This window comes from Helicoverpa zea, chromosome 18, assembly GCF_022581195.2.
Source record: "Helicoverpa zea isolate HzStark_Cry1AcR chromosome 18, ilHelZeax1.1, whole genome shotgun sequence".
Classification (NCBI taxonomy): Eukaryota; Metazoa; Arthropoda; class Insecta; order Lepidoptera; family Noctuidae; genus Helicoverpa; species Helicoverpa zea.
In genome coordinates, this window is record NC_061469.1 from 6,433,422 (window position 1) to 6,459,365 (window position 25,944).

At 36.3% G+C, this 25,944-nt stretch overlaps 3 protein-coding genes across 4 annotated transcripts in view; 2 read left to right on the forward strand and 1 right to left on the reverse strand.

Annotated features, from left to right (window-relative positions):
- The first annotated feature begins 3,047 nt into the window (after positions 1-3,047).
- LOC124638804 (calmodulin-like) lies at positions 3,048-4,477 on the forward strand. Its single transcript, XM_047175912.1, has 4 exons — positions 3,048-3,255; positions 3,376-3,544; positions 3,912-4,112; positions 4,199-4,477. The coding sequence occupies exons 1-4, from the start codon at positions 3,071-3,073 to the stop codon at positions 4,352-4,354; spliced, it is 711 nt and encodes a 236-aa protein (XP_047031868.1). The 5' UTR covers positions 3,048-3,070; the 3' UTR covers positions 4,355-4,477.
- A 442-nt stretch (positions 4,478-4,919) lies between these two features.
- On the forward strand, positions 4,920-12,447 carry LOC124638803 (FAS-associated factor 2). Of its 2 annotated transcripts, none has more exons than XM_047175910.1 (7): positions 4,920-5,258; positions 5,409-5,658; positions 5,956-6,139; positions 6,599-6,868; positions 8,274-8,448; positions 8,969-9,118; positions 9,464-12,447. In XM_047175910.1, the coding sequence occupies exons 1-7, from the start codon at positions 5,124-5,126 to the stop codon at positions 9,620-9,622; spliced, it is 1,323 nt and encodes a 440-aa protein (XP_047031866.1). In that variant the 5' UTR covers positions 4,920-5,123; the 3' UTR covers positions 9,623-12,447. The 2 variants fall into 2 exon arrangements, with proteins under 2 accessions (XP_047031866.1, XP_047031867.1); XM_047175911.1 differs by having other exon boundaries at positions 8,981-9,118.
- A 107-nt stretch (positions 12,448-12,554) lies between these two features.
- LOC124638801 (cytochrome b5 reductase 4) overlaps positions 12,555-25,944 on the reverse strand; it is a 71,265-nt gene continuing 57,875 nt past the window's right edge. The window contains exons 3-10 of the mRNA XM_047175907.1: positions 20,948-21,094; positions 20,323-20,391; positions 19,612-20,243; positions 19,252-19,468; positions 16,285-16,478; positions 15,649-15,749; positions 14,940-15,029; positions 12,555-14,733 (exon numbers count right to left, since the gene is read on the reverse strand). Of these exons, the coding sequence (XP_047031863.1) occupies positions 14,508-14,733; positions 14,940-15,029; positions 15,649-15,749; positions 16,285-16,478; positions 19,252-19,468; positions 19,612-20,243; positions 20,323-20,391; positions 20,948-21,094 (1,676 nt within the window). The 3' untranslated portion in view covers positions 12,555-14,507. The remainder of the gene's footprint in view (positions 14,734-14,939; positions 15,030-15,648; positions 15,750-16,284; positions 16,479-19,251; positions 19,469-19,611; positions 20,244-20,322; positions 20,392-20,947; positions 21,095-25,944) is intronic.

Below are 25,944 nucleotides of genomic sequence, written 5' to 3' on the forward strand. Positions count from 1 at the left end.
CAGCTATTTTCTTATTCGCTAACGCCAGTTACCAAATGAGATGACGTCATCAGCATCGACACAGGCTGATATCCACCATGACTCATTTTGACAGCGGTTTCTGTATCGATAAACGTTATATTGCGATTCCGTAAGCCCAGTGGACATCAAATTGATAGCCAATGTCATTTTTTGAAATACACTACAAATAGCAGTGTTTTATGCCTCACCACTGGGATTTCTATACTATATTGTTGCATCAGACATATTAGATTTCTCTAATTTTGCGATTCCAATAGAAATACAAACCCTGAGTCATTTCCTTTATTTTTTGATAGTGTTATTTTTAATTGTATTATTTTTATTTGTTTTATATTTCTTTGTGTGGAATATAAATTTCGCGTGTATTTTTGCTGGCATTTGTGGAATAAGAGACAAAACGAAGTTTATCCAGAATCCAGAAACGTCGTATGCGAGATTGCAATAATTCTCTGGATTTACGGGAGAAGGAATTCATGGCAAATTTCCGTATCAACAAATCAAGGTTTCAGCGAGTTTCGGCAGAGTTACGTCCGTTTCTGCAACGTGCTCAAAAAAACACTGCTGTTGCAATTGAGCTAAAAGTAAGAATTTATAACGTAAAAAGTTAAATAAATACCAATATTACATAATTTGATGTTACTAATTTGCAGCATGTCTCAACCTTCATTTAGTAAGTGAGGTAAGCGATGCTCTCAATGTATGGGACGACCTACTCAAGTACGTAAAGTTACCTTCCAGCTGGCTTATTCGCTAACTTTCGAATTCTCAGATGTCAACTGGCCTCAGTTGTCATCGGAACTTTGATGTCAACCTATAAGTTCAAAACATTGGTATTCTGTATCGCATGAAGTGGATATCGGTGGATATCGTTACACGGTTGCTGACGCCAAAACTACGATGACAACTTGACAACTCTATTTTTTTATCGACTATTATACTGCTAAGTAGGAAATACCCTATTAGCATTACATTACTACGTTTGAGAGAACGCTTTATTTTCAGCGTGTTATATATTTAAAAACAATCTGTGGCGGTAAAATTCAGTATTTGCTTTCTATTGTGTGTGAACTTGGTGTCTAAAATTCCGTGTGGTTGAACAATATTTTAACTGAGAATATTGTGAGTATTGTAGTTATTATAAATTTGACAACGTAAACAATATTTTGATACGTAGATTCCTATGTTTTGCATGCAAAACAAAAATTGGTACACTACAGGAAGGTAACTTTACGTACTTGAGTAGGTCGTCCCATACATTGAGAGCATCGGTTACCTCTACTAAATGAAGGTTGAGACATGCTGCAAATTAGTAACATCAAATTATGTAATATTGGTATTTATTTAACTTTTTACGTTATAAATTCTTACTTTTAGCTCAATTGCAACAGCAGTGTTTTGTTGAGCACGTTGCAGAAACGGACGTAACTCTGCCGAAACTCGCTGAAACCTTGATTTGTTGATACGGAAATTTGCCATGAATTCCTTCTCCCGTAAATCCAAAGAATTATTGCAATCTCGCATACGACGTTTCTGGATTCTGGATAAACTTCGTTTTGTCTCTTATTCCACAAATGCCAGCAAAAATACACCCGAAATTTGTATTCCACACAAAGAAAGATAAAACAAATAAAAATAATACAATTAAAAATAACACTGTCAAAAAATAAAGGAAACGACTCAGGGTTTGTATTTCTATTGGAATCGCAAAATTAGAGAAATCTAATATGTCTGATGCAACAATATAGTATAGACATCCCAGTGATGAGGCATAAAACACTGCTATTTGTAGTGTATTTCAAAAAATGACATTGGCTATCAATTTGATGTCCACTGGGCTTACGGAATCGCAATATAACGTTTATCGATACAGAAATCGCTGTCAAAATGAGTCATGGTGGATATCAGCCTGTGTCGATGCTGATGACGTCATCTCATTTGGTAACTGGCGTTAGCGAATAAGAAAATAGCTGTTTGACAATTTACTGATGTACACTTTACCAATTGATGATATCTGCGAGCTGTCAGTGGAGTTAGCGAATAAGGCTACTGTAGTGTACCAATTTTTTTTTTGCATGCAAAACATAAGAATCTACGTATCAAAATATTGTTTACGTTGTTAAATTTATAATAACTACATACAATACTCACAATATTCTCAATTAAAATATTGTTCAACCACACGGAACTTTAGACACCAAGTTCACACACAATAGAAAGCAAATACTGAATTTTACCGCCACAGATTGTTTTTAAATATATAACACGCTGAAAATAAAGCGTTCTCTCAAACGTAGTAATGTAATGCTAATAGGGTATTTCCTACTTAGCAGTATAATAGTCGATAAAAAAATAGAGTTGTCAAGTTGTCATCGTAGTTTTGGCGTCAGCAACCGTGTAACGATATCCACCGATATCCACTTCATGCGATACAGAATACCAATGTTTTGAACTTATAGGTTGACATCAAAGTTCCGATGACAACTGAGGCCAGTTGACATCTGAGAATTCGAAAGTTAGCGAATAAGCCAGCTGAGGGCTGGCTTATTCTTTGGACAAAGAATTAGCATTGCCATTCAACGTGGCAATGCAGCCAGTCTTCTGGGCACGTTTCCGGAGGACAGCGATGCGGAGGAATACTTCGACGCCTGATCGATGCTCTTTTATATTATGTTTTATGTTTATATATATTTTGTACTTTATTTTTAGTTTTGTATAAAGATAAGTAGTTTAAGTTTGTATATATGTATAGTGTGTACATTGTAGAAATAGATAATTTTAACAAGAAATGTTTCACCCTGTTTCACTGAGTTGCTTGTAATTGTTCTCTATATTTTTAATTTTTAACCCCCGACGCAAAAAGACATGTGTAGAAGCTCAATACATAGAGACTTAGATACAGGCATATAAATGATAATAATGATTCAATGCACTAAAATTTATTAAAAAAGAAACACGACGTTACATCATTGTCAAATTTGTGTTGTAATAATTTTGAAGAGTTGTGGAGCTATATAGGTTTTTTAACAGATTTATATCAAAATTTATTAGAATGGCTGTATTTGATTTTTTAAACCCTCTTGCAAATGTAACACCACGTTTTACTGAAGAACAGCTAGAACAAATGGTTCAATGGTTTGATGAAAACTCCAAACCTTTGTTAATAATAAATAATGCTGAAGAACCGACAAATGTAGTAACTATCGAACAATTAATATCATTTTTGGAATTAAAGAAGTACAGTATCTTAAAACATCGATCGTAGTGAATTTGCCTTAATTTTATTATGTATTTTCTATAAACTTAACAATGATTTAGTACCAATCGAATAAAATAATATCACTTAATTTTTTCCAGGTTCCACAGAAGAGCATTTAAGTATCCTAGTTATCTCGAAATTATGACTGAAGCAGAAAAATTGAATGCAGGAGTTATAAGAATGTTAACAAAAGATCAATTTATTTACATATTAAATGTATGGGTGCAAGAAGCTGATATAAAACATGAATTACAGCTCGCTTTTAAAGTACGTAGGTATTCATTTAGAAGTATACCTATACTTTTATCGTATGACGGGGTGCAGCGATCTTGGGGGACCGAGTGCTCAAGGGAAAGGATGCTGTCCCTCACCATCAGCCGGTTGGAGTAAGCGATGACTGGGTCAGGTCTCCTGCCTCTGATTTGCCTTCATTGGCCGTCCAGTGACTGGGACGAATAGCTGGGTGGGCCAGAGAGGCTGTGCTCACAGGGTTCTCAAGTACCAAACCTGAGTTAAAAGTCCGCCGAGGCATCGTGCCCTTCAGTTATTCGTTTTTCTCTTTACAATTGTAACTTCTATTTAGATTGAATGTCTTTAGAAGACTCCATAATACATTAAGTTGTTGGTCATGTAGGTCTTCGATACTGAGAACAGAGAATACTTGGAGCTCGATGAAATAAAAGAGATAGTGACTGTGTATGGTGATCATCCATTCGACGAGCGTGAAGCGTTAGAAATCATGCGCGACGCCAACGTTCGAGGCGATGGACAAGTATTTTATGCCGATTTCATAGAAAGTTTATTTAGTCTTGCCCCTGAATTGTACAAAATGAAGGTCAGTAGACTTTGGTCACCGGTTTGGTTAATTATGATTCCTACAAGAGATCATTCGCAAATTTATGATAAAAATATTTTTGTTAGACAGATTATTTGTATGAAAACGCCGATGAGGATCCTTCCGTGCCTCCAGAACCCGTTGTGGAAGAACCACCTCCCCCCCCCCCACCACCGCCACCCCCTCCACCTCCTCCTTCGGCGCCTCCACCAGCAGCAAAGGGGGGTAAAAAAAAGAAGTAATGTCAATCGTACAATTATGTGTTGTTAAAGTACATATTTTAATCGTACAAAATTGTTTGTTGTTAAAGTACATATTTGTGATTATGATATAAATGCGTTTTATTTAAGTAGTATTTTTTATTTACGATGTAGGGAGAGCGAGAGACAGTCCTTGTTATGAGACCGGGGCACATTTGTCGTCTGCCACTTAGTTGCAATGGAACCAAGTTCCTAGGATACAGTAAAGGACGTTAGATTTTAATCAGAAACTTCTCACACCGGTGCACTCATAGATTTAGGACTGTAGGACCGCACTACAATCTCAATGACGTTCAAAATATGTCTTTGACAGTGATTGCTCTTCCAATAAGACTGCACTACAAGTAGCTGAAATAGCACTTACTAGAGAAACAAGTTAAAACATTGTTGTTTCGGGACTTTTTAGCTACATTAGCAAGTTTTTCACAGAACCGTCCCCAACTGGGATTGTTCAACTTGTTCCATCTTTTAAGTCAGCGCTTTATTCTTTTCCGTTCTTCTATATTTTATCTGTATCAAAATATACCTATTAAATTAACATCTGTGGTTAATGTTCATGGATGACATGACATCAGATATGTCGTTCTTGTAGGCAATGAGTAGCAATTTGATGCAAAACATTTTGATTTTAACATTTTTCTGTTCAAGTCGGTGTTAATATGTATTAATAAGATTGTATGAGCTTATACACGTGTTAGTTGGCGTGACTGATTTTCTAATATATAATTAATTAGGTATCAAAACTAGGGCAATGGATCTTGAGGACAATGCTATGGGTCTGACCCAGGAACAGACGGATAAAATACTTCAATTTCAAGATCTAACTGGAATAGAAGATATGTCAATATGTAGAGACGTTTTACAAAGGCATCAATGGGATTTGGAGGTAATAAATATCTCAGTAAATCAGTGTAATGTAATAATGTCGTGTGACAGACTGAAGAAGATAAGCAAATCATAAAATCTGGTCATAACAAATGATTGTACTGTGTTGGTTTTTGAATTAAATTTCAGCAATATTTGACGATGTTCGCAGGTGGCGATCCAGGAACAGTTGAACATCCGAGAGGGTCGACCGTCGGTGTTCGCCACAGAGGCCCGCGCGCCGCCAGTTGTTCACGACCACATAGCACAGCAGGTGTTCACAGACGAGGCGCCAGAAGGCCCCGGAGGCGTGCGAGGCCTGTTCCGCTATGTGGTCAACTTTGTAGTTTCTATGTGCTACAGTACTATTACCTCTGTACTCAATTTGCTGCTCAGTTTTGTACGCAATGATGACAGGAGATGTAAGTCATAAGTTTTCATATTATTCAATATCTTCATGAAAGAATGACATTTTCAATAGTAGTCATCATAGTATCAACCATATCTACTAACAATTGTCTTCAAGAAAGTTCTAATTTAGGAAAGTGAAAGTATTTGTTGAGATAGCCTAGATAACATCTACCAGATTCAAACTTTTTTTTAATTTCTCTCCATCCGCTGTTTAATTTATCATTTAACACTTAATATCATGGACTCCTTTGCCATTAGTAAATCAACCTCTTTAGAATTCAATGACAATAAGATTATTCTTTTTTCAGTGGTGACTGACCCCTTGGGGGATGTGATGGGTTTCATCAACAGCTACACATCAAGGTTCAACCCTCACCCAGTGTTCTACCAGGGCACATATGCACAGGCCTTAAATGACGCTAAGAATGAGCTGCGTTTCCTAGTTGTGTACCTACACTCTGAATCAGCTGCAGAGACACAAAACTTCTGCAGGTAAATAAAGCAATTTTTATAATGTATTATTGTATGCAGGAACGCCTAAGATTGAAGAGACCTGAATTTGACAGTAATGTGTATTTAGTTTGTATACTAAATACTACTTATCATAAACTCAAAATAGCCTCAATTTAGGTCATAAGGTTAAGAGTTACTATGTATGTATGATAAAATCTTGAATACTTGAAGTGATTTTATAGGTGAAAAGTTAATTCATTTAACAATATGAGAAACATAATTGTATTGTAAGACCTATAACGTACCTAACCATATTTCAAGCAAATAAATATATTCTATTCTATTCTATTCAAGAAATTAAGGCATGTTCTAGAACAAAACTTAGTTAGACAGTTGCAATGTGCCATGAAGTTTGGCATACTTCTAGTGGAGTCCCAAATTGTTTGATTTTCTGAATACCTTATTTTTTAATGCTAAACTTCATCATCATAATTTCAGGACAACACTGGCTGACAACGAAGTGATTCAGTACATAAACACGCATGCCTTATTCTGGGGCTGTTCCGTGGAGAGCGCGGAGGGTTGGCGCGTAGCTCAGTCGGTCGGCGGCCGTCGCTACCCGCTGTTGTGTGTCGTGTGCGTACGCGACCATCGCATGACGGTTGTCGCGCGGTCTGAGGGCTCGTGTAGCCCTGCACAGTTGTTGCAGAGACTTCGTCATGTTGTCGCTGATAATGAACCTCATCTCGCAGCTGCTAGGGCTGACAGGTAACTTTTAAAACACATACTTTCACACATACTTTCTAATTCATAATATTTGTGTGATTTCTTATGAGAATCTTCTTAGTACTGAGACCGAAATCGATAGAACACATAGTAGTTGCTGTTTGTTGTAACCATTTTCCAATAAGATTCACGCAAGACGTTTTTTGGTTATTTTTATTTTTTAGTATTTTACTCCAGGATTTAATAAACTGCAAATTCTCATTTTTATATGCATTATGTGTCACAATATCCTCATCCGTCAAACTATTTACTGAAAATAAATACTGAAACACACTGATTGGTATCGTAACGTAATTACTACGCCTCGGAACAGGTCGATAACCCGATACCTATCTCGGCATCCAAGGCTTTGTTAAGGAACGACCATAGATGTAATATACTAAACAAGATTGCGCACGCTCAAAATATATATTTACGAAAATGAACTCTATTCCAACGCAATAAGGTACTAAATTGATTGCATAATACACAGAGGCAAATCCGAGCCGAGAGGGATAGTTAGAACGGAGGCCGTTTGTCTCTTTCTAACACCTTGCCAGCATAAAAAAATGTTGTGATCAACAGTTTTGTCTTCCCAAAAAAACAATTGAATCACTTATATTTTTATCTTATTTTAACAATTGTAAGTCAACAAATTAATAAAAATCGCATTAATTTATTCGTATTTATTCTTAAAACATAAACAACAAATTTTTATTTTGCTTTTTTTTTAATTTTCTAGCTGTAACCCTGAACATTCTTGGCGCGTAATCAGCATTTAAATTTTGTTTATATTTTTTGTATTAAATCAATTTAAACTATTAAAATGGTGAAAAAGTGTTGCGTTTATACTTGTAAAACTGAATCCTATGGTGGTTGCAATATATCGTTCCACAGGTTAGCTAATAATAACATTTTCGTAAATCAAACAACTATGTGGGTGCCCATGAATTCTTGTAATGAGTCAAAATATGGGTGATGGATTTTAAAACTGTTGTACTATTGTTATAGCTTTCCAAAAAATGAAGAAAGGCGACATGAACGGCTCAGCAGTCTATATGTGAAGCAAAAATACAAAAAAAACAGTCTTCACTTCGAATCTCCCTGCTTTTATACTGCTAATTCCCGCTAATTATTAAAAGCCTATATTAGTATTTTAAGGTTACAAACTGCGTAAGTTAAAATTTCAATACCAATCTGTGTTTAATAATCTTAGCAAATTCGGATTTGTCTGACATAGCTTAATCTCATAGTCACCCTATTAGAAAGGGACAGACTGCCTCGGTACAAACTGTTTCACTCGGCTCGTTTTTTGGGTAAAGGTGCGCAGTCCTGTTTACTAATATTATGTCTATGGGAACGACAGACACCGCTATGCGTTCTAATTTCAAAATTCGTGTCACTCTAGAGTGGAGCGTGAGATGACGGCGCGACTGCGGGCGGCTCAGGACGAGGCGTACGCGGAGTCTCTAGCGGCCGACCAGGAGAAGGAGCGTCGCCGCGCCGCCGAGCGCGCCGCCCGCGACCTGCGCGCGCAGCAGGACCTGCAGCGCCGCCAGCAGGAGGAGAGGCACAAGCTGGATGTAAGTGTAGCGCTGTGCAGCTCTCACTGTACACAGTACACTGTGTGAGGCGGAGTCTAGCGGCCGACCAGGAGAACGTTCTTTTTCAAATTTCTGTATTCTGACTTTCTCACATTGGCCGGGTGACTTTTGAAAGCCGTTGGCGTGTGTTCGCCATTCATTTTTTTGCCGCAGGTATGTATGCTCTCACCTGAACTGCCAACAACTTTACAAAATATACACAATATTTACATTTAGTGTTTCGGGATCGATGTTAGGTTGAATTCCTAATTGAGCACTGCCTCTTCTGGTCTTGGGGTGCAGGGGTTGAGAGAAACACGATGCTCGGACACCGGATATATTTCGCGTAAACCGCGCAGTAACTGTCCGTCCGTGCCTCGCATATCTCACGCTCTCACATGTTTTTGCTTACCTTGCACTGTGCCATACATACTTACTTCTGTCCCTGGTGATAATTGCATGTCCCCACATTACACACTCGTGCCCCAGCACCGAGTTCAGGTGTAATATTGTACTGAAGTGCTTGCGGCAGCTGGTGGCGGCTCGCGCGGCGATGGCGGCGCGGCTGCCGCCCGAGCCCGCGCCCGGCCGCGGCACCGTGGTGCTGCTCATCCGACTGCCCGGCGGGGAGAGGCTCACCAGGCGGTTCACGCTCACGCATACCACGCAGGTAATATTATACACGGTAATATTAAAAAAAAAATACCTTTAAAAGAAAAACTTAAAAAAAAAATTACCGACTTCAATAATATAGTTAAAACTTACTCCTAAGATTGTAAAATGCTATGCCGAAAACTGCATCGAAACGTGGGATAATCGGGAATAAACATTCTAAGAGGTCAATTTGAGAAACATACTTTTTTGAACTAGGTTAAAAAGGGTAAAAAAACGACAACGGGCTATTGTTCTTCTATACCTCACTGGAGAATTCATAAGATAAGGCATTTTATAATTGCATTTCGATATGGCCTTCAATGTTAAAACACATAACAAACCTATTTTCTTTGCTCTGTAGGATTTATACGACTTCGTGTTCAGCCACCCACAGTCTCCCGAGGACTTTGAGATCACGACCAACTTTCCCAAGCGAGTGCTTGCGCGCGGCGCCAGCAATCTTTTAGACGTCGGCCTTAAAGACCGAGACGTGCTCTTTGTGAACGATGTTAATGCATAATGCGATAGAGTTTACATACTTACCATCTTGTCAGGACTGCCACGGAGTAGTGAACAAATGGAGAGATTCGCTTTCAACGTCTGAGTATCATTTACTAGGATAATGGCTACGATGGTGCTCAACAATTATAGCACGTGATTTTCGAAATAAATTAGTTTCGTTTTTGACGTTTTTATGGGATTTTTATTAGCGTCTTTTGTGTGCATTTTGAAGTTGACGATTGGCTTGAGTTTTGTCAACCGGTTTTGTATTTAGATTTTTCGATTGTATTGAATACTCGTGCTACTTATTGTGGCTTTTAAAGGTTGTTTGAGTTCGTCTTAATGTGAAGAGACTCGGATACATGAAAAAGGCTGTAAATGTGTAATGGACACTCCATTTGTTCTCTACTCCGTGGTTGTATGCGTTTTGACGTTCATTGTAATTACGGCCTTGTGTCGGCCGCTGGGTAGTGGAACATGTACATAATACGCTGAACAAGATACACGTAGAGAACAACTTCTAAAGTTGCATCAACACCTAACTTCATGACCAATGTAAGTATCTTACTCAGGACTGCTCATGAGATAGTTGTACATATAAATTTTAAACCACATGTAGGAGCAGTTAGACTACACAATTCAATTTTAGACACATCAGATAATACCTGAAATGGCTTTAAGATCGTAATATTTCATTATTTCACCAAGGTTGATACTCATCTTGCAGAGCAATGACTCAAAATGGGCGGTCCCCATAGCAATGATTGACATTATCATAAATTATTCTATTATTTATATTGTACAATTTTACTCTTATGAATTTGTTGAAATGTCAATTGGTCCGTCAGTGGGATTGCCCATTTTGTAAAACCATTTTTCTGATTGTTACGCCAAGAAGGTATTATACCCGGGCTCTATACTCTGGCCTCAATATATTAATTGATTGACTCACTTGAGCCTTTTTGACTATTGGGCTCAACTTTTGAACCATGATTGTGACTGGCGCGTGGAGCCCGGGTGTTTCTGATTTCGAGATTAGGGCACCCTGCAAAAAAAGGGTAACACTAATTTTGTACTTAAATGTAATAACTTATAATAATGCAATAAGGTCCCTTTTTGTTTGTGTTGCAACATCGTCATTTTGTGATCGCTGGACGATTGCAAGATTTGTTTTTTGTCCCCATGTAGAACTGTAATAACAAATCTGTAGTTTGGTTAGATTTAATGAAATAATAATAATAAATATTAGAAGGTCAGGAAATTGGACTTGTGTCAATATTTCAATGAATTAATTGTCCATGTACGTCAATAGAATGTATTTTTTATCAAACCCGGGTAAATAAGGACATTATTGAGCATTAGCTTCTCTCCTAATGGCCTTGTAATACCGGATAGCTTCTTTACACTCCATTGAATGTGACTTGTATAAAATTGAGCAGTTGATAATTCTAAACGCAATATTTTAAATAGTATGTCTTATAATGTGTATTCAATCTTAAGAGTCGAAAGTTACTATCGTATGATGCAATCGGACTTGACATCGTTCAATTGTGATGCTCAAAAATGTGCGTGTAAGTACTACAATATAGGGCGGTTTAATACGAGTTAAAGGAACAATCTTGACTTATAACTTTCGAGTTTACAAGGGCGAAAATCCCTCTTATTGTGATATTCGAGTGTTGTATGTATGTGCTAAAATATTGTGTAGGTATCCTAAACCAAAAGTGGAATTAAGACATACTATAATTGGAAGATGTGTGAATTAATTGCATATCACGTTTTTTTTTCTAATCAGGATTGCTTTTATTGTTTATAAGTTTGTAAGAACTGTTCTTACGCTAGTAAAGACAAAGGTTTTGTGTCCACTATGTTACCTATCTGTACACGGGAAAATTTGTTTGAGTGTTTGAATTCCTGCTCGTCCGCGGTATAACTCAGATAACTTTGAAAGTATCGAAATTGTCACTAATTTTATACCTAAATACCGCATTTGTAAATACCTGTGATAACTTTGGTGACGGAGGACCCCAAAATTTCAGTGCAAAGCTTTGAAATCGATTATGGAACGGGCCTCAAAGAGGTTTGTCCTCCTAAATTTGAACAAATTTTCCGTCGTGTTGGCATAGCTATAATATAAAATTAGTTTTGTTCCTTTTGTAAGATAACTCAGAATTTCTATTTGTAGAACTAATTTGTTTCGTTCAATCGGAGTTATGGACAAAAATATTGTCCTCAGTCCTCAATATTTGGTTGGATTTTAGCTCCCATCTGGTTCGGTTTTGTCGCTCTAAAAATGTAAGGGACAAAACTAATTTTATTTAGGTAACTATGTAAATCTACCTACAATTAGTAAGTTATGATTGATATTTTATAAGATAGCGGTTAAATTAAATAGATCAAGGTACATAATGTTATTTTTGTCTTTCAATTTCGTTGAGTGATGCTTACTAAGGGCGCGTTCTGCATGTGCGAATCAATGCGATTGCGAAGCGAATTGAAGGATGTACGTTGCGCCACGTCACGTAGTCCACAAAGATATCGACTGTTTGTAGTTTCCGTGTTGCGCCGCGCCGCTTCGCGCTCGCATCCAGATCGCTCACGTAGGACGTACCGTAATAGTTTCTTTTGTTTTTTATTGTATAGGTGTTTGAAAAGTAAATTATTATATCTAAAAGCGTTCCATTACTGTAACTTAATTAGGGTTTCTGTTAATGACTTAGTACCAAAAGATATTCGCAATTTGTTCTTATTGTGCGCATTCGGTCAAAAGTTAAATGCATTTATTTCAAAAACTAACTGTGTATTATATTGTTTTGTTGTATTATAGTCATGTTTCTTCCTAAATAAATGTTTTTATTTAATGCTCTACTTTACCCTTAACCTTTCTATGTTAACTTTTTAGAATAAAATAATTTTCAGATATTATAATATATTTATAAATAAACAAACAGTGTTCTTTAAATAATTTATTAGAAACCCATAAATCAACAACACACCCAAAACCAAACACCATGGAATGTAGGCACTTTTTAACATTCACAAATTTTACTTACAGAAGTAAAAGCATAAATGAAAAGATTTATACAGATTACAAAATGATAAAATAGTTATATAATTTGTTAAATATTAACACACACTAGTTCTATACAAAGTTTTAATATTATACTATTACGCAAACTTCAATGGTTACCCGTTTATTACTGAAAATACTATTCTGTTACAAATAAATATACAAAAATGGTGTATCGTTACAAAATGTAAGTACTGATATGTTGTAATTATATTACCATGATATCCGAAATATTGTTATGTACATTCTTTGGAAAAATAGATGAAGATAATGTTTGTTGTAAAAGATTCATTTTTGAGATGTGGACTCTAATTACCTCTTAGATATATAGAATAAAGAATTCCCGTTTCAATTACAATCGCTTTACATACAGCTATTTATTAATTGTAATCATCCAGTGTAAAAACTTCAGGCTGACTTGACCAGATCTATGTAGATAAACAAAATTTCTTAAAACAGAAAAACATGTCTGCTGAGATCCTATTGCGAAATTCCTCTATCTATAAAAAAAAATCAATGGCCATGAAAAGTTACTCTGAAGTGAAAATTTGGTTTTGAAGAACAATAAGAATTCACAAGGTTTTTGACTGTTTTGAAAAATACTTAAAATATAATAATTTGGTCTTTGGTGTTTGAATTGCGACTATGCCGCATGTTGAGCTAATAAAAAATATAAATCATATACTGTATTAATAATAAAAAAAAAATACATACTTATTATGTAAACTGAACTTGAAGATAATAATTTATACATAATGGATGGAATTGGTACAATAAATACGAACAGGATTTACTTCATACAATAATTATTAAGACTATTAATTTGTCTTTCTGTACATTGAGCTAATCTACTCAATCACATATTATTCTAATCACAAAGTACTAAAATAAAGTTCGACGTACCTAAAAAAGCTAATTTATCACACATTGGTTTTAACTATACACGTTTAATTTGTTCTCAAAAGTTATATCATCATTATTATTATATCATAATTAGTTTTATCGTAATTAAGTGCGAAAATTTGGCCGAAACTTGTTTCACAGTTTCTACGGTGTATTAGAATTTACGGCTACTTATAGATTCTCACTCATTGACTAAATGTTAAAAATAATAAAAAAAAAACTTACAATTTATAGGCTACCATAGTTAATACAGTCCATAAACTTTTTACAAATTGCTCTTTTATTGGGCAGTTATATTTTTACAAATAAAATATATTTCTATAAGATTTGATATTTTTCTAATTATTTATGAGCTGATTTTGTTTACAAGTGGTGGATTTTTTATCGTATTTGTGAAGATTCTTTGTGGATTAGTCTATTGTTAGTGCTAAAATTCCTGTAAGACTAAGACTCGAGACTTCAAAATAATGTCCTTACTAGAATTCTATTTTATCCATAGCCATGACAAAACAGTACAATTTTTGAAAAACAACTGTAAATAACTTCCTTATGCATTTTATAATCCTTTCTCTATTTTTTGTTGTATTTACTTAAAGTTTTTGTCACGCCTTGTCAGGGTCATGTAGTCGACAAGTAAATTGCGTTAAATAGGTAAGTAGGTGGCAGCCATTCGTACAAAGAGAACGGCGTAATTTCAGGTCTCAGAAAGGTCAAGTCACTACGCCTTATTCTGGCGTCAAGTAGGTATTTAGTCATTTAGTGTTCTACTTTAAGATTTCAACCTGTCGCTGTCTTTTTATCACAACAGTATTTATTGACCGAATACGAACTCACAATATATTTAAATTGGTAATCCAATTGCACTTTCTGCAGTAACTTTACGAGATTTTAACATACTTCTGAATTTTTTTTATGGCAATCTCAACGTAATTTATCCCATAAAAGCATGAATGCACTCATCTTTGAATCCGTGTTTCTTCAACAACTCGAGCCCTGCATACGTGAACTCCGTGGGACCGCATAGACAAGCGAAATGCGTACATTTGTCGTCACACTTTATGGCGCCAAGCGTTTCTGTAAGTACCTCGTCCCTGATGCGGCCTTTGAGACCCGTCCATGATGAGCTTGCGTCTGACAAAACATGCGTCACCTTTAGCCTGCAACATTTTTTATTTAGTTCAATAATTATGATCCCACTTAACAGCTATTCATCTGTTCTTCATTGTAGACACAAAATGAAACAAAAAAAAATATTTTTACTGTGAATTTTGTCTGGGTGTAATAGAACAGATTCAGAAAATTTGGTAGCAGAAAAGTGACAAAATTGGGTCCGTTGTATCAGAAATAAAAAACTTTTAGGTACCTGTCGTCTTCTTTTGCCATTTCTTCGAAATTCTCTTGAAACAGAATGTCCGCTTCAGTTTTATTGAAGAATATTAAGTGCGTCCTTTCACTGGAACGAAATTTTTTGCTAAGTAGAAGTTATAAGAAAAGTTTTTTAAGAGCAACAACTTTGGATCAACAAAATGTACATAAGATACAATTTTCCTACATCTGAGAGTGGCTTGTACTAAATTAGCTCTGGAATTAATGAATATTCTATTTTTAGACTTATGACGCCCACTTGTTATTAGAATATCGATAAGGCAGATCAAAGAAAATTGTGCTCTTAAGAGCTAAGAGCGTGACTCATTTAAGTAGTTTCCAAGATCTTATTTTTAGAAGTTCGCTATCAATATATGATGAGCATTGAGTATGATTGATGTATTGACCTTTCTATAAGCTATAATGTTTCCAATACTAAACGTGCTAAGGCGTATGAATAAATAAAATTAGCGGAAACTAGTTGAGGCTAAGGTAATCGCCCTAAGCGTCTATATTTACGGATTTTATTTGTGCCCATTTACGTATTAACATTATAAAACACTACATTATAAAAAGAAACTTTGAATATGCGAATCACAAACTTCTTCTTCACTTAAATGTTATGCTATCGATACATTGAACTTTCAGGTGACAGAGATGAGTGTTTTAAAAGTGATGACGATTTTGAAAGTAGGTTGTAAACTTACCATCTCGGATTAGATCTTGACATCATAAACCTGATCAGGCCCAACATAGGCGTGACCCCGGTACCCGCAGCTATCAAGTACAAACACTTGACTGTCTTCAGCTGAAACGGATAATATACCATCAATCATAAGTTTGCTCGTAAAATTGGGAATACACTTAACTGTCCTCGTATATTACTGTGACATAAATTATGCATTACGATGTCCAAGGACAAATGTCCAGGAAGTAGGTGAATTTTTTATGGGTTTAAGTCCACATTATTTATGAGTAGTTTGTTCCATTAGCGCGGAACAGTAGGTACTGACTGTAGTGAGCATGAAGTTGGATGCAAAGGTCAAGACGGCGACCCTTACCCTTTGGAACTATTGTACTAACATTGTCTTGCATAAAGACATAGGAAGCAGCAATAAATGTCTACCTCAATATAAACTAGGCTAATAACAGCAGTTCTAAAGTATCTTTTCATTTAAAGTTTATAAAATAAAACTCTGAAAAAATCTGCAAACAAAAACAATTCTCGGAACGAAGCATCAAAAATTCAGGAGACCACATTACAGAATTTTTTGAAAACTTAAATTAAATAACTGCCCTAGAAGTTAGAAATGTCGAGTAAACATAATTAAAAGTGAAACTACCTTTTGCAATTGAAAGTTCCCGTAAGATCCGGAGAGGGTAATGAGATCTCCGGCTTTGAGTGCGGTGAGGTGCGGCGAGAGGGCGCCACTGTCGTAACGTTTTATCGCCAGTCGGAGCACTGAGAAGGCCTCGGTGCCGTCTGCAGGGCCCCAACCCTCACCCACGGGCGTGTACGAACGGCTGCACTCTGAACCTATGTAACAAGTAAATAAGTAGGCATCAGTTTATAGAACTACGTAAGTAGGTACTGCAAAATATCCACTACTTATCGTGTGTCAATAGGATTGGTAACTAAACAAGCCCTTAGCAGTCGAGGTCCACTATGAAGTAGTACTATGTGGTATACTTTAGGTATTCCTGATGACGACCGTCACAAATATGAGATATCATATTGAAATGGAGCGGTCGGTGGTAATGGCCCGATTTTGTAACTTCAGCTACACCCCAAACACAAGGTGAAGGTCGAATGTTATCGTAAACAGCCGACACAGGGTGTGCCTGTTTGTTTCTAGTTTGACAAGCCACTGCCGACGTTCACTCAAAAAATACCCTGTATTAATGATGGATTTTCAAAAGCATTGACTAGAAGAATTTGTAATTCATACTTCGCGGGAATGCTGTCAAGTCTTTTGAGCACGTTAACTGTTATAAAGAGCAATACGGACAAACATTTTGATGTTCATTTTTGGCTACCTATACCGTAATTATTAATTAATCCGATAAGCAGAGGTCTGCTTATTATAATGAGGATTGAAGATGCTTCTGTGGCTACGCGCTGCGCGTTAATTATGCCGTTAATTGGATTGTTTCTGATCTCCCCGACTTGGCCGAGACTCCCAGACATATCTAGGTACATAATATAAAGGGAAAACGTCAACCACTAATAAAATTCAGCCTAGTATCGCACTAATGAAGGTTTAAGTATCTACTCCGCCTCATTAATTACTGGTTGAAATAGAGGCTTGCGTAAGGAGTTCCTTTCTCTCGTTTATTATTAAAAATCTAGTTGCTACACATAACACTGGTCAACAAGTTTTTGCCACATAAACCAGACTTCACTTTTTAGGATGTTTTCAGTGCGCTGAATCCAAATTTGGCTTCAGAATTGAACATAGGCCTTAAAATGGTTAAAACAGTGTTTTTCGCACTTTTAGGTCTCATCTCAAAATCCCGAGCTAACAGGACAATTCTGAAGCCAAATTTGGATTCAGCGCACTGAAAACATCCTAAAAAGTGAAGTCTCATTTCTGTGGCTGGAAGTTGGTCTAATTTTGTTGACCAGTGTAATTGAATACTAATACTTCCAATTGGTGATCAAAGGACTAAAGTATTTTTTTAATTTATGTCTGAAAAGCTTCGCATAAAACAACAGACAATCTATACTAATATTATAAAGCTGAAGAGTTTGTTTGTTTGAACGCGCTAATCTCAGGAACTACTGGTCCGATTTGAAAATTTCTTTCAGTGTTATCCCATTTATCGAGGAAAGCTATAGGCTACTTTTTATCCCGGTACGTACGGGAAGTGTTCCCACGGGATGCGGGTGAAACCGCTGGCAGAAGCTAGTATCTAATAAAATGATATCGGCACACAAATATTATCTTCAAGAAAACAGAAGAAAGATGTAGCGGACGAAATCTGATATTGTTTACGTTATTATAAGATCATGTTCCTACGCTACCGACTGTTTTTACTACTCGATGTTTTTACTATTTACCTACTTTCAGAATGTCGGAAGTATATTTAAGTATAGTATAGTAAGTTGTATAGTCGTATAGATAGTTCTGTCAGTCAGTAGGTACAGAAGATGCTAATTTCCTTTGAAGATTGACAGCTGTCAACTGCACAAAAAATCATTATTGGAGGTCCAAAAGTTTTATGCAGTTAACAGCAAAAAACAGTCAGGCCATAGACAATATTTTGTGTCTAAGTAGTCACTTGCTGCTCGTTAAAAGTATGAAGACGTCATACGCTGCCGCCGCGGGATGAAAGCAAGTTATTTGAATAACATGAATAGTATGAATACATAAAAGATCTCTTGGCTTGACATGCGGTGCAGGTAGCTTATCGTGTAAGACAAAATGAGGAATAATCTTGCTAAAATTATGTCATGAACTTCAGCGTGTTCCTTGTTTAGATAATTTTTTACCTCACTTGTAACTTGGATTTTGTCAACAATGGGTGTTTTTTTTTTACGGAACCCCTTAGGAATTCAAAGATAACCCAAGAGAAACCGCGTACGAAATGTCAGTTTCGCAATAAGAATATGATTTTTCCATTTTCCACGAAATTAAGCGTATTACGCAAAAAGATCTTCAACCGACGGAATTTCAAATTTTGTAATATTTCGTTCGGCTTCGTTCATAATTTCGCGTCGCCTAACCAAGTGATACGCTCTAGTTGAGAGATGAGCCCTCAGCGATATTAAGCATAATCACGAAAACCCATTTCGTTAATCATCCACCGAGCTTAATCATATATTTTTGCTCTAGGGATTAGTCGTTTGTCCGATAAATGCAATCTTATTTGTTTATTTCATTATCAGTAGTAGGAAGTGGTTGAGGAAAATTTTACCATAATATTTTGCAGCAACAAAACAGTAGGTATTTATTCGATTTCTATTTATACATAATATGAAACTTTGTTAAACATACAAACTGTTCCGAGTGTTCGGCAAATACTTTACGTAAACAACACACAGCTTGTTATAAACAGATGACTATTAAATAAGAACATCCGTCGCGTTAATGAAACTCCCTGCACTCGCTGCTAATTAACGGAAAAACACCTTTGCTGCTAATGGAAAAATAGATGAGATTTCTAGCGCTGTTAAGGTTACGTACGTAGGTATGTACTTGGAAAGAAACTATTGCTTCAGTAAGCTTGTGTTGTGTGAAACACTTAATAAAATATACACGAATAAAGGAGAAGATAATTAATGACGACTATTGATATTAAGTTCTTACCATTATCTCTCCTGTGCACTCGTACATGGTGTCCTATGGGCACGACGACTGGTCCAGCCCTCGGACACAGCGACAGCAGCGAGGTGTCATGAGACACCCTGCTCACCTCCATGACGCGGCACTCCACGGAGCGCGGCGACGACACGCGGTTGGCCGCCCCCACCGACACCTCCCCGCAACCCTTCCAAACACTCGGCTCCACTTTGAGTGCCGTGATCTACAAAAATAGACTCAATTAACTGCCATGCTATTTTTAAAAACAGCGCCCACACGATTTCTGCTCTTCGAGCTCTTCAAATAAATACACCACCATCTCTACAAAAATAAATAAAACTAGATTGCTTATTGCTACCAACTCACCTCTATCTTACCACTTTCAGCGAACACGCGTAGCTGTAAAGGTTCTTTTAATTTAGCCTCGGGCTTTATTTTGAGTGTCCTCAACCAGCCGTTGGTCGCTACTTCAATCAACAGAAATCCTTCTGTAATCCGGGCACATCCACCCGGGTTTGCCAGGTGTCCCGTGTACACGGATATTGTTAGTTTTGTTGATGTCTGTATCCAGTCGTACCGGAGAGGTAAAGGTGAATCTGGGCTTTTCTCTGTTACCTTCACAGGGCTCGAAGCGGCTCTTCGACTTATTGACATAGGTAAATCAGCGGACTGCACTAAACTCTGCATAATCTTACTGGGTGGACTGCCTTTAGCATTATCATCACCCTTGGTAATTTTCTTTCGGACTGGTGTGATGCAATTTGCTAAGTTCTCCATTGACTTCCTAACTAATTCTTGTGCTTTAGACGGTTCTCTGAGACGGTCGGATTTAGGCGATGGGTTTGACGTATCAAACAGTTCCTCTGCGTCGGGGAGATCGAATCGGAGTGGTCCAACGAGACATTTCGCGAGAAGTGAGTCGTAGTTGACCCACGGATGGACTTTGTCGAAAAGCTGTGTGGCGTCCATGCCGGCACCTCTCATTAATTCCTCGGGTCCTGAGATACGAGCACGAATTACGTTAGATTTAGGAGATTTGAAACTATTGAGATCTGAGTGTAACAGACATAATCTTACCTCCGGGATGGTAGGGTAGATAGTGCGTGATGTTGTAGACACGCCCGCGGATAGCCAGCCACGCGTCGTCTGAAACATCAACTTAGATAAAGCGTCTTATGAAACATTTTACAGAGGCATTAACTTTTCTTTGAGAATTATATTGTATTGTCCCTAATCTCTGTAGAAAATATTATGAAAACCCAGCGCTCGGTCCATTGGGAATTCGGGATCCCTATCCTTTTTATGATGCTAATCTTTGAGACTACTTAAATGTTGAATAAATAATGCTTTGCTTTCTATCGTATTAAGTTGCGTATTGTGTAGGCGTAAGCGCGTTGTAGTTTCTTTACTTCTCACGAGTGTTTGTAAGTAGCGTTAAATAATTTAGGCAATTAGGTGAAGTAGGCAGATTAGTTAGAAGAAAAGCTTTTTGTGGTTTGTGGGAGATTTCGCTAGAGATCTACTGCGATGCCTATTTTTGCTGCCAAGTAGCGTTTGCTTAGCTGAGTTTATGACAGGTTACATTAGACATTTTTGCCAGAAATCTAGCATTTTAAGGAGCGCATTTGTGTTGCCTTATTACTGTGTATGTCTAAATTTTACATTTGCTAGTCCAATTACATGAAAAGAAAGGAGAACGCACTGAGAGTATTGTGTGTAGATAATTCAGCAGGTGAGACAGGCCGTATTCTGCCGCCGACTCCAGTTAGGTCTTTCCCCGAGTTGCCGAGTCGGATCCAGTCCATCAAACTGTGGCCAGGCTGCAGAGCGCATTTGTTACGGGGGTTGCCTGCAAACAAAACAAACGATATAGATACGGAATGCTTTAGAAAATAAACGATTAATTAATATACCTTTCACCTATCTTGTTACATACTTCTCAGTAACAAACTGCTGTTAATTAATTTTCATTTAAAAAGAAACGATTCATCAAAAAAGAAATTGGATACAAAATCTATATCGTAAATACGATGAACAACGAATAACCAATTTTATACATCAATGTCTTAAAATATTGAACCATTTAAAACGAAGTTAACGACCCACTCAATTATTATAGGTTACTCAGAACTTAAAATAACTGCTACATTGAATAATTAATTGTAAAATACGTAAATTAAAATTAATTCGGCCAAGTTACGCTATTAATCAAAAATGGCGGTCACGATAAGAGCACCTATAGCTATATTTGTAGTACAATCTCTGAAATAATTGCAAATTCAACACACGAGTGCGTAATTTCATTTTAAATTGGTTCAGGGACCATAAAGAAATGCTTTATGGCGTTGTGCTCGAGGCTTTATTCGTTTACTTTTGAAAGTTCTTTATTTCAGTGCAGTAGCATACACTTAATCGTCGGTGGAAACTTCTGAACGCGAAAATGTAGGCGATTTTTGTGTTAGCTATGAACCGACATGAGTTTTCCCACAGTGATTCAGTGATTGACGTTTTATCCGTAGACTGACTGAAGGCATGAGCACGGGGGCTTATAGCTAAGCTGGAATATTGGAAGAGTAGTAATGTCGGTAACTGTCGCGAGACTCAATATTTTGATGGGAAACCAAAATGTATGAGAAAGCATAAACGAAAAATAAATGCAACAAAAATACAGATCCATTTTATATTTATAAATGTATCTGAGACGTTTAACATTTTCCTCGCATTCATAGCGCCGCATAAATTCCATTCTTGCAATTGCGAGATACGTTTCAAGGGACTTACAGTGGCTTATATGTCTCACACAGAAAAATATAAGCTATCGCGGAGAGATGACACACGTTCTGGTATAAAAATAATAAAAAACAATACAAATAGTAAGCTGATAATATTACAATACATCTTTGTTTAAAAAAAAATACATGTGAACTCTTTTTAGGTGAATTTTTAAATCTGAAATTCCGAACAGCATTGCAGCTTATAACTTATTTATATTTATAAAAGAGAAATGTTCTGTGAGTGCTGCTCACTCCGTGCTAATAAATTAAACATGTGAGGTAGGTTTTTGACCTATACAAACAGTACGAATGTGCACTGCAGAAGTGTAACTCCTAACTTTTGATGTCACTTATTGTCCCACTGGCAATATTTATTCAAAAAGTTTAAATTAGGTGTATATGTTTATTCTGTGATTCGATGCAGCATACACCGTGTTTTGTTTATACATGATTTTCTAATGAATTTTTAGATACTCAAGCACGAGCTTTCATTAAACATAAAAGTTTAAGGCTCTTCCTGTTTATTCGAAAAAAATAACAATGTTACTTTACCGTAGTAATATTAAAATGATAAAATATTAAAAACGCAAATGTCAGAGGCACTCCTTCATCGTAGCTTCGACAGGCAGTGAGACAGAATGGCGTTGGCGCTTCCGATCTTTCACTTAAAATTTATTTTAACCTTCCGTCAAAAATTCCGACTAAATCCAACCCGGCAATGCAGTGCTCTAATTTTAGCGGAAACCTTCTAAAATTCAAATTTTGTAAGAGCGTCTATTGAAATATTGACCCTTTGGAACAAGAACGCTTTTGAAAAGGAGGCTTCATTCAAGTATCACCGTTCTAAGTATTTATTTATCTATCGATATTTACGATAGCCAAATCTTTTATATTTTCTTTTAAAATGTTACATTCAAAGATCAGAGCAATTGGCTATCAGCCTTCAGTTTACTGCTTTCTTTTTACCCGACTGTTAAGAAGGGTTGGTAAAGGTATGTTTTTAGATTAGTCTTTCATGAATAGATCGGAATAATAAATATCTATTCTGGTAGAACGCAGGTACACGAACAGCGCATCTTAAGAGAACTTTGTTCATAAAAATAACTATACTAGGTAAGTACTTATTTACTCTGCATCTATTGTCTGGAATAAACCTTAGATAATTGAACTTTTCTAGCTAATTAACCTGGATGTTTTTTGTATGTTTGTCCCCATAATTGTGGTCCATTAAAACCACTTTCTTTATCTGTTAATCGTCTTGACCATAAACAAGTAAACATGTGTACGATACTTTTTGACACAACATCGACAACTCTATTAAGTGTAGGTACAACCGAAGCTTACTCGGAAGAGCGATGATTGCTTCCCTAATCACTTTTTTCCTCTCATACTTTTCCTGGTTTTGTTTCACGGAAGAATATTTCCTGGAAGCCGTAATTATTATTCTGGCATCAAAGCCACGATAATATGACGGATTTGACTCTAAGGATACAATTGGGAAACGAACCGAAGATATTATACCTAATACTAATATTAGTAATCAAAATAACAGCTTTGTTTGGTTCAATGGTTATTGCATCAATGTCTTTATTAATAAATTGAGGTAAAAAAATCTTTAAAAACAAGCTTTTATTTAAATGCGCTAAAAATAAAAAAATAATCTTTTACTGTAACTTTACTGATTTATGTTTTAAAAGCTTGTCGCGACATTTAAGTACTCGTGTTTACTTTCTTAGTAAAATCGCGACAAGCTTTTAAAACATAAATCAGTAAAGTTACAGTAAAAGATTATTTTTTTATTTTTAGCGCATTTAAATAAAAGCTTGTTTTTAAAGATTTTTTTACCTCAATTTATTTTATACTTTTTAGTTTTGATTTGGTAAAGTGCACTTTATTTTACTTGCCTGTCATTGGATACCCATATGGATGGGATTGAAAAAAAAAGGTTATTCACCATTTTGTAGCGGCGGCCATCTTGGATTTTTATTTCGTAAAGTGCAATGTGTTCTACTAGTCAATCCCTTTCATTTGATACCCATATTGTATAGGTACTTTAAAAATAACTAGTCCGCCATCTTGTATATTTAGCCATGTTGGGTTTAGGATGACGTCACATAGCTTAACATGCATTGTCATCCAAACTAAACATGTATGCAAAATTGCAGCTCAATCGGTTGAGGGCAAGTGCCTTAAAATTGAGTTGTAAAATTCCACCCGAACACACATAGTTACATACATACATACATACATACATACATACATTGCAAGTTAAATAAAAGCTTGTAAACTTGTAAAAAACACGTAAATTATGTATCGTTTCACGTTCCGTTCCCGTTCATGTTCCCAGAATATAATTTAGAATTGACTGTTGACCTTATAAATATGCACTGGTCTGGTGTGCACATTGCATAATTTTTCTTAATGTTATGGTGCCACCCTCTAGTAAAAAACTATGTGAATACACCTATGTGTAGATATAGAATGTTCCCAGTAGCATCGTCCAATCTAGTTACCGCTCCACTCTATACGAAGTTACGTAGATGACATAATGTCCTGTCCGTATATCATCAACGTAAACAAACAAGAGTGTTGACAAAAGCTCTCCAGCTTATCCGTCTAACACAAACAGATAGTGCCAACTAGCGTTTAAAGGAAAACAGCGCAAATTCCGCCCCGGGACAGATCAATAAATCAAAGCTTGCTAAAGTTACGGACCCTGAAGTTTGAGCCTTTCCTTTTTCTTCGCGATGCCAATCAAATAACTTGACTTCGCCTCGAGACTCTAATATTCGTTTTAATAATAAAAGACGCCGATGTTGTTTTACGGACTTAACATAAGTACCTATATTTTAGTAAAAGAGGTATTTTTCCTGAGTAAACACAAAAAAAAAATACTGCTCTACGTAAATATTTGAGAGGAGATTTCTAATAGTATGAGCATGATCGCTTGCTAAAATTAGTACTTAAGTTATACTTCAGCTATAGCGCCTGAATTTCCTAGACTAAAGCGTGTAGGTATTGAGTACCTAATTAAAATTCGACACGTGTTAGAACAACTTAATTGGAGAGAAACTTCTGTACTATAATATAATCAAATTATGCTATCAGTTTGTCGCGTTTACTTAACAAACGTTCAATCATGCTATTAATTATGATGTAAGTTACTTTGTGGTTCCTTGGAGGTAGGTAAATGAGTATTACGTAATTACTTCAACAATATATTACAAAGCATAATAAATTATATGGTAATAGTTATTGTCTTCGTTTGCACTGTAGCAGTAACTTACATGAAAATTACCTGTGTGTTTCGACGAAACAAACAAAAACACATACAAAGCATGCTATACATCATATAACAAAACGACGAATATGATTAAGAAAAAAAATGTTTATTTAATGCAACCTTCAGTTAAAATACCAGCAGGGCTTAAAACTGAAGCAAGGTTTGCAAAACTTTTATTTCTCTTTTTACAGTCAACCAGATAAAATTGGTCGGCTGTATTTTGTGACACAGATAACTAGATTAATCAAGGAAAGTAATTAAAATAAGCAGTTCTGTTTTATTATTAAAGTTGGAACTACGTCATAAGTCTACCACATTAGGCCTAATTCCTTAAGTAGTCTGCGTTGCGCAATGCTAGTCCTAGTAGGCTCGGCCCGCTCGCCCCTATTTCCAGTTGTAACGAATGAAATTAACTTCCAGATAACAATTATCATCCCTAATTTAATTGTCAAGGGTAGTCTTACACGTGCCTCGGAAGGAGTAATTACAGAGCACGATATTTCGTAATTTATACTTCGAGTGTAATTATGTACCAACCTACATGTTGCAACATCAAAGAATTGGCCTGATATAATAGATTCCAGAATTCATGTGAAGTTGCTAATTATTTCTGTATAGATATTTACAATACATATTTACAAT

What these genes read in the sequence shown, in the direction of transcription:
- LOC124638804 (XM_047175912.1), top strand. Translation starts at nt 3,071, where the DNA reads ATGGCTGTATTTGATTTTTTAAACCCTCTTGCAAATGTAACACCACGT. An exon ending in TCATTTTTGGAATTAAAGAA is followed by an intron (nt 3,256 to 3,375) that starts GTACAGTATCTT and finishes AATTTTTTCCAG; the next exon opens with GTTCCACAGAAGAGCATTTA. An exon ending in CTGAATTGTACAAAATGAAG is followed by an intron (nt 4,113 to 4,198) that starts GTCAGTAGACTT and finishes TATTTTTGTTAG; the next exon opens with ACAGATTATTTGTATGAAAA.
- LOC124638803 (XM_047175910.1), top strand. Translation starts at nt 5,124, where the DNA reads ATGGATCTTGAGGACAATGCTATGGGTCTGACCCAGGAACAGACGGAT. An exon ending in GGCATCAATGGGATTTGGAG is followed by an intron (nt 5,259 to 5,408) that starts GTAATAAATATC and finishes CGATGTTCGCAG; the next exon opens with GTGGCGATCCAGGAACAGTT. An exon ending in GCAGCTGCTAGGGCTGACAG is followed by an intron (nt 6,869 to 8,273) that starts GTAACTTTTAAA and finishes GTGTCACTCTAG; the next exon opens with AGTGGAGCGTGAGATGACGG.